Source organism: Sturnus vulgaris, chromosome 20, assembly GCF_052056855.1.
Source record: "Sturnus vulgaris isolate bStuVul1 chromosome 20, bStuVul1.hap1, whole genome shotgun sequence".
Classification (NCBI taxonomy): domain Eukaryota; kingdom Metazoa; phylum Chordata; class Aves; order Passeriformes; family Sturnidae; genus Sturnus; species Sturnus vulgaris.
The window spans coordinates 2,349,194-2,357,494 of record NC_142262.1 but is presented as its reverse complement, the minus strand read 5'-3'; the positions used below and the strand labels follow the sequence as shown (position 1 = coordinate 2,357,494).

The following is an 8,301-nucleotide window of genomic DNA, read 5'->3' as shown; positions in this document are numbered from 1 at the left end:
CAGGGCATGGGATGAAGTTAAAAAACTGTCCCCAGAACATCTCCTGGGCGTCCAAACCTTCTCCTCCCCTCCTTGCAAAAGGAAGAAAACCAACCCTAACGTGAAGAGGTGCAGATGCCAGGTCCCAGGCAGTGAATCTGAGTTTCCTTCCTGCCCAGCTCCTTGGCAGAGCCCTGATGTTGGGAGATCCACGTGCAAAGCAGAACTCAGGGTGTGGGTGGCTGCTCTGGGACTTCTCCATCCGTGAGCCACGGCAGCCACCTGCTGGTACCTGCTGGCCCACATCCCTGCCTGCACCAAGCATCTGCAAAAACCTGCAGGAAAACCTCAGCAGCTCAGGGCGAGCTGAGGGCAGTGCTGCTGTGCCCATCCCAGGGGATGGCACTGCCCCAGGCCATGGCTGAGGGCTGTGCTGCTGTGCCCATCCCAGGGGATGGCACTGCCCTGGCCTCCAGTGGGTCCAGCCCAGCCTTTGACAGAAAGTGCTGGGGGACAGAGCAACAGGGAACAAGGGGAAACTCCTGAATGCAGAGAATTCCTGTTTTATTTAGTTTTTTTTTTTTTAATTTTACTTTTAACTCTAGCTCTGGCAGATATCCAAGAGGAGATGCTGATCTGCTCAGCCAGGGTCAGGGTGCTGGTACTTGTCCCCAGCTCCCCATCCCTCCCAGACACCCACAGGGGTGGTGCTGGTGAAGAGCCCCCCTCTCTTCCCAATGACCAAAGCCCTGCTTCAGCACTGTTTTGGGTCAAAGCACAGCTTATTTTGACTCTAAATGATAACTGGGTTTTATAGATGATGATGTAAGAGCTGCCAGTTTTCATTATATTTATCCAGCCACTGCTGAGTCCTGAGTCCTCCATGGATGAGCCAGGTGTCAGAGCCTTCCCTGGGTTCTCTCCAGGCTCTGAGCCCCCTTTGCCAGCCACAGCCTCGGGATCAGGAATTCCAATCTCCACCAGGCAGTCTGAGCAGGGGCACAGATGAGCATCAGGCAGCAATTTGTGAAAGGATAAAGGCTTTATTTATTAAAATAATAACTCTTTTTTTTTTTTTTTTCTCTGTGAGGCAGGACACCTGCAGGGCTGTGTGTGCTGTGACGTGGGGAACCTGGGGCTGCAGCTGATCAGCTCTCAGTGACACTGATGAAATACATGGAATATTCCCCACTGTGGCTCCAAGACTCAGGGGTGAAGGGGTCTCTGCTCCACAGCCCCGTTGGATGCCACCTCCAGGTCCTGCTCCTCTGCATCCCTGGTGAGGTCTACAAACACCTGCAATGGGACACAGTGGAAACCACCCCGTCATTGCCATGGACTGGCTGCATTTGTGCTGGTCACAGGTTATTTTTTCCTTTTCCACAGGCACTTCCCAACCTGCAGCTCCTGCATCAGCCTACCTGGTGCAAAGTGTTGAGTGACAAGCTGTACTCCTCAAGCTTGAAATTCCGTTTAGCTGCGGAGGGGTGGAGAAAACATCCTTAAAAACCAAATCCACATCAACAATTTGGATGCTGTTTCCTTATTTAATCGTTTCCTTTTACCTGCTTCTAGCCTGGAGAAAGACCTGGACAGAGGTAGTGCATCTGCCACTGGAATCTTGTAGGTGAGCAAGGAAGAAGTCCTGGAAAAGTAAGAAAAAAATTGAATTCTTCATCTTGTGACTCAGTATTGCGGTTTGGGGAGGGTTTGTAGGATAACTGTGCTTCAGGTAAATCACTGAGCAATGTCAGGAGGAGGAAAAGAGCATCCCAGCCCAAATCCGGGCTGTGGGCAGCCCAGGGACACTGACCTTTCCTGCCGAGCTGCGTGGGGGAAGAGGTTCAGGATTTCGCTGTGGACAGCCTCGCTTTGCCCCGCCTCTGCCATTTTGAGTTCCAGGTGATAACTCGTGCCAAACTTACTTTTGAGATCCTCCAGGGAACCGATGTACCTGCAGAGGGGTGACAACGTTGCTGAAACCACCATAACCAGCAAACAAATCAATGCCTTGAGGGAGCTGAGGAGTAGCTGCACATCCCCTTTTCACCGTGCTACCTCCTCAGTGTGACAAACACAGCGGAAAAAAACACACGTGGGATCATCCAAACCAGTGTTTTCCATTGGATTAAGAATTAAAAAAAAAAAAAAAAACCCCAAAACAACCCCCTAGAGCAAACCCCCTGGTCCCAGTGCCCACCGGAGCCGGCCGGACACCAGGATGGCCACACGGTCACACATGGCTGCCACCTCCTGCAGGGACTGCGTGCACAGGACAGCTGCCCTCTCCTGGCTCTTCATGGAGGCCTGAATCATCTTCCTGGGAACACAGGGATCACAGTCACCTCCTGGGAATAGCCACAGGAAACTTCCTGCTCCGTGTCTCCCTCTCTAGAAACTTTTAAAAGTTATTAAAAAGCCAACAACTATTTAAAAAAATTTAGTTTTCTCGTTTAAAGATGACCTGGATGCCACTGCTTTGTTGCAATTTGTCAGCATCCTTCCAAATTTTGCTCTGATGGTGTAAATTAGTGACGAAAAGCTACAGCAAACACCAGCACTAAATGACTAAAGGGAGAACTTTCTACCATTTTTTTCTGTTGCTCTGAAGAAAACAGAAATTTGTGTCTTTTGTACCAAATGCATGGGTTCAGCTGCTGCATACTAAGGTTTTTTTGGGATGTATTAATGACCATTATATTACAGGGCTGGCTGCCAGCTGAGTGAGGAGCTCAGCAAGTTCTCCCCATCCCCTGGGCATTAGGAAAAAAGGAAAGGACAGATCTACTTTGTCACCAGGGCAGAACCTCAGCCTGCCCAAGAGCTCCTGCAATGGGGAGGGTGAGTCCCATCCCGTTAGACCTGTCCCAAATTCCCATCTCTGCCACCATTCCCATGCCAGGGCTGCTCACCACATGCAGCGCTGCCCTTTGGGGTCCATGCTCACGGAGGGCTCATCCCAAAGCATCACTGCTGGCTCTCCCAGGATGCTCAGAGCAAAGGACAGCTGGAATGGGAACAACATGAGGTCAGGGCTCCTTTACTCACCTGCAAAACTGGTGAACCTTAATCCCTGTGAATTTTTCAAAGGTGAAGCTCTTGATTTCAAAGTGCAAGAGGAACAGGGATTTTAAAAAAAATCCCACTTCAGGTGCTCTCAGTTAACGTTTTATTCTCTCAAAATCAGATTTCTCCAGAACTTCTGAGCCTGCCAAAGATGTGCAAGTGGCTTTCCATCCCATTTACTGGCAGATGTAGGTGGTGGGGCGTGAAGAGGTGATTGTAAATCCAATTTGTGGTTAGCACTCATTAAAAACACAGTGCAGGAGAGTGGGAAAAGAGGGTGAAGAGGAGGGAGGGAATCCTGCCAGGCTGGATTCAAAAGGTGTTGATGAAAGTGAGTGATGCCAGGAACCCACTGAAGGTTTCCTCTGCACCACGGCCAAGAAAGAGCGAGCAGGGTTTGGTTAATTAGTGAAGACAAATCCAACAGTACCTTCCTGGCTTCTCCAGCAGATAAACTCCTGGATGGGGTCTTGAAATGCTTCAGGAGATCCAAGGCCCTTCCTATGCTGTGGGGAATGGAAAAGGAAAAGCCCCAAATGACCACAGAGCACCCTCTGTGGTCAGGGGTGCTGAGGAACCAGACACTGACACGGTTGGGTTGAGATCCATCACCTTGGGTTGCTTGGTGATTCAGCTCCTAACTTGAATGATAAATTAAGGAATTTTTGCAGAAATTCAAGGCAGGAAGTGCAGCTAATGAGACAAGTGAGTTACTCATGCAACTGGCCATGAACTGGGACAAGTTTGTTTTTTGATTTTTCCCTGAATTTTCCCAGGTAAAATTGAGCTACAATCTTCATTGGCAAGGGACTGAGAGCAGTATAAAACAGCATAGACTGAGAATAGTATAAAATACAAAACCTCATCAGGAGAAGCCACCTATCTAAGGTGAGAGGCACTGAAGATGTTGTCTCTTAACCACACAAGCTAACTTTGCTAACAGATACCCTTCCCCACCCTATAAAATCACAGAGTGATTGGGCTGGAAGCCTCCCTACCTCTGGAGGGAGGGAGAACCAACAGACGAGATCATGAGACCCTACCAGCTGATGGCAAGAGCAGCATCCTCTTCCCTCATCCCCCTGATGGCAGTGAAGGCCTCCAGGTGCTGCAGCACTGTCAGGTGTGGCCAGAGTGGGTCCTGCTGTGGGCACCAGCCCAGGGCTCCATCCCCACCCCTGAGCAGCACCTGCACAGACACACAGGCAGTGGGGTCACACAGTCACAGCCTGCTTGGGCATCTTAGAGCTCATCCCATCCCACTCCTGCCACGGGCAGGGACAGCTTCCACCAGCCCAGCTTGCCCCAAGCCCTGCCCAACTGGCCAAGCCAAGCAGTTGTGTGGTCAGTAGCCACTTGTGAGTGGTGCCTGTGTGGCTCCAGGGTGATCCTGCTCCATCTGCCTTTCCACCTTGGCTAATATTACCAGCATCAGCCTGTCTTTTCCTGGTAATACTTTCCTATTTCCAACCTTCAGTCCCAAATCTGTAAGAGCAATGGCATTTCCCCTCTCCCAGTGTCACCCCAGCACATGCCAGTAATCATTCTGCACGTAATTAAGTGATGGATTGTTACTGGCCCAACATTGCTCACATTCGTTTTCAATTTCCTGGTTTTGCAAGGCTGTTTATGGAGAGTGTTATTTTTGGGGTTTTTCAGATGTCAACAATTCTTACAGGGCTTGTGACATTTCACAATGGGTTTCCAATGCCAGCTGAAGATTTCCTGTTGCTCAAACTCTTAAATCTGTAACACTGACTTTGATGAACACTAGAATTTATGCTTGGCATAAATCAATACTTTCTTCTCAGTTCTGTAAATATCCAGTAAATATAAACATCCATAAATCCCCTGGTTGTAGAGAGATGTTGCTGGCTTGCCTTATCACATCTTTAATTTTTAAAGGCCTCAAGGTGATCTCTGCAGCTGCCACCTACCTCCCCAGCAGTCACTGCTACACCTCCAGAAATCATGTTTAGAGTTGTGCTTTTCCCAGCCCCGTTGGGTCCTAGCAGACCTAAGACTTCTCCTGGAACAAATATGCAACAACTGTTAATAATATTTATTGGTAATGGGACTTCTCCTCTGTATTCTATGCAATATTTAAAAGTACAGTTGGACAAAGGGTTGTTTTATGCCCATAAATTAAAATTTTGAATGCAGGAGCCCAGAGTGTCAGGTCTTATCGCCCACAAGGAAATTCTAACAAAAATATTGCCTCCAAATAAGACCCTCCCTTTAGATTTTAGTCATTCATATTACAGGGAATGCAGCAAAATACTTGAACCTTTTTTAACACCAAAAGAGAGGTTTCTGACAGCAAGTTTCTTCTTTTTCCTAAAGATGGAAGTGGCTGTCCTGACTTCGTATTCCTTGCGCAAACCGTTGACAACAACCAAGTCCTGTGAACAGACAGGGAACTAAAAATTCTTTTCCTACTCCATGAGACAGCTGATCTGTTCTTACCATTAAAACCATTTCAAAGCAGGACTTTGAAAAAGAGAAAATTTTTCAGTTAAAAAGCCATGAAACAGAGGGAGGAAAAAAAAGAAGGAAAATATGCAGAACGGGAATAAAAATAATGGTGCCAGCTAAAGTCCTTGTGGTGCCAGGGTGACCGCGGGCTGGAGGGTGAGATCACAGCAGGTCTGAGCTCATGAGCTAAGAAAGCAGAGGCAGAGGAGAGAATGAAAACGATGGAGAATGAAAAGCAAAGCAATCCAGAGGGTTTGGATTCACCTCGTCCTGCTGCAGCGAGGTCACCGCGCTCCGCACCCTGTCCCTCTCCGCCTGCACCTCGGGGGGCTCCTCCCCAGGATGCTCCTTGTTCTGCTGGGGGACCCCTCTTCTCTGCTGGATCCTGGGGGAGGAGCAGGAGAGATGCTTCCACTGGGGATTGTTGGGGAGGATAAGGATTTGACAGGAAGGTTTTACAGATAAACATATCTATATATATATATATATAACAGAAAAGATTTTGGAATGTAGAATTTGAAAAAGGAATAGAAATGAGAGTAAGTTTTGATATAGAAGTAAAGAATTGCTGAGCCAGTCTTACTGGGTAACTAGAAGGCAAAGAGCAAGTGAGTTGGAAGGGGCTTTTATGACTTAGAGCAAAAGATAAATCTACTTCAAACAAAATATATTTTTACTAAGCAAAAAAAAAAAAAATTCACAGGCAAATAGGAAAGCCAATGTTGCAAGTAGAAAAGAGATCTCAGATTTTTTCACTGCAAGAAAACTGAAAAACAACTTTTAGCTTCAATTGAAAGACACTAACTTTTTGTAATTGGAAAATAGTAACAAGAATATGGTGATGTCAGTAGTTATGATAGACAGGCTATAGGTGATAGTAAAGGTGTTTATTGGTTGTCATCTATTAAGATGTTCTGTAATGAAAAGTAAATAATGTATTGCAATCAGAACTAGAGGGGCTTCAGGACACACAGCTTGCCCATAGCCAGCAGCTCTAAGCTCACCCACCACCCCCAACTGCTGGAACCTTGTCTATGCAATAAACAGAATTTAAAAAACCTGAAGTCTCCATCTCTCTGTCAGGCTCTTACAGGAATCACTTCCAAAAAGGTTTGTAATTTTTTTCCCAGGGCAGTGCCAACAAAACCCAGAATTTCTTTGCCCTCACAGGCTCAGAGTTGGAAGGGACACACCAGGATCACTGAGCTGTTCCACAGACAAGGTTTGCTCAAGTGTTTATTCCTGGGGAGGAAAAGCTCAACTTCACTGGCATGACTGAGAAAACAGAGGCCAGTTTTAGCTTTTCCTTAATCTTTAATTACTGACTGGTTCCCTGCTCCACACGTGCCAATCATCTGCTCAAGGAGAATTAAAATACAAGTGGCAGGTTTGCAAATCCATTTGGGCATTTAACTCCTATACTTGGTAATGTTTGATAATTAAATATTTTTTTATAAGTCTTCTCCCAGGTGACCCAGGTGGTTGGTCACTTGTTGGTGACAGTTAAGCAGAGAGCACTTAGACAACCCCGACCTGATGAAGATTTAGGGAAAGCCTCCATCCTATTTGGAGCAATTCTGACACCTTTGAAAAGGAGTTAAATTTTTTTCTGTTTAAATTTGGAACTATAATTTAGCCCCCTTGTAGGGGAAATGTCCTGAAATCTCAGCTATGAACCTTAAAAAACAGCTGAAATCACAATTTTTGTCCTCTCAAGGACATAGAAAAATTAAAAATACTAGCTTTACCCACATGTTGAAAAACATTTTTCACATATCACGTTTTCCCCTCCTGCTGCCAGTGCCCTGCCTGGCTGTGCAGCTCCAAAATTATTCTGGGATAATTGTGGCTCACAGGGAATCCCTGGGACACACCTGAAGATGGGGTCAAACCCCGGCACTGCTTCTCCATATCTCATCTCCAAACAGCGCAGGAGGAAAGCAAAAATCACACCGTGGATGTAGGGCTGCAAACCAGACATTAATTAGGTTTGTGTGGAGACAAGGTAACAACACACTCTGCTAATTTTAATTAGAAAGGGGTGCAGTAACCGATCTCATTAATTTCAGCTGTTGGAAAGGTCTGCGAGGGGAAGGAGCTCAACGGATGCTTTGCAGCCATTCCTGTCTGATATGCAGATTATTTGCAAAGACCTTGATTTCTCACAGCAGCTCTAGCCCAGATAATCCACCTGCACCCCAGCAGACATCCTGTGGGATGGGAGATCATCTCCTCCTTTTGTAGAAGCAGCATTGGGACGATCAGTTTATTCATAATATCTCTGCCTTCTACATGAGCTCCACTAAACCCCCTGCCCCATTTTTGCAGCATCCAAGGGCCACATGAGGCACAAGCCCAGGATTACTTGGAATTTTCCTTGCCTGCCAACACTCAATGGGAAATTTTGACTACAGAACCCATCCTTTCTTTATGGGGAGAGTTTACAAGCCCCGTGCAAGCCCAGTGCATCAGTGACAGCCATCCCTGCACAAGCAACCATCTCCAAATCCCTCCTTACTGCAAGGACAGGCATGTAGATGTAATTCCATGTCTCAAAAATGGTGTGATCGTTGTACATGAGGAAATTCTGGAAGAAAAGGAGATGAGTCAATCAGAAAATTCCTCAGCACGGTGTGTCCCTGGGCAGGGTCAGAGCAGGTGTGGCAGGTAGGGATGTTTGGCTTTCCTCCAGGATGGGATAAAGGAGATTTATCTGGCTTTTGTTCTTTGGTTCTCACTGCCTCAAGGGGTCATGGCTTCCTCGCCTACAGTAATTCAGAG

The 8,301-nt window shown here is 46.8% G+C and overlaps 1 protein-coding gene across 1 annotated transcript in view; it reads right to left on the bottom strand.

Moving 5' to 3' along the window:
• Positions 1 to 1,002: 1,002 nt before the first annotated feature.
• LOC106856978 (ATP-binding cassette sub-family A member 9-like) overlaps positions 1,003 to 8,301 on the bottom strand; it is a 30,147-nt gene continuing 22,848 nt past the window's right edge. Inside the window, exons 27-39 of the mRNA XM_014882770.2 lie at positions 8,039 to 8,107; positions 7,395 to 7,486; positions 5,785 to 5,905; positions 5,333 to 5,447; positions 4,983 to 5,074; positions 4,089 to 4,234; positions 3,476 to 3,551; positions 2,892 to 2,986; positions 2,180 to 2,299; positions 1,793 to 1,933; positions 1,545 to 1,624; positions 1,401 to 1,456; positions 1,003 to 1,275 (exon numbers count right to left, since the gene is read on the bottom strand). Of these exons, the coding sequence (XP_014738256.2) occupies positions 1,186 to 1,275; positions 1,401 to 1,456; positions 1,545 to 1,624; positions 1,793 to 1,933; positions 2,180 to 2,299; positions 2,892 to 2,986; positions 3,476 to 3,551; positions 4,089 to 4,234; positions 4,983 to 5,074; positions 5,333 to 5,447; positions 5,785 to 5,905; positions 7,395 to 7,486; positions 8,039 to 8,107 (1,293 nt within the window). The 3' untranslated portion in view covers positions 1,003 to 1,185. The remainder of the gene's footprint in view (positions 1,276 to 1,400; positions 1,457 to 1,544; positions 1,625 to 1,792; positions 1,934 to 2,179; positions 2,300 to 2,891; positions 2,987 to 3,475; positions 3,552 to 4,088; positions 4,235 to 4,982; positions 5,075 to 5,332; positions 5,448 to 5,784; positions 5,906 to 7,394; positions 7,487 to 8,038; positions 8,108 to 8,301) is intronic.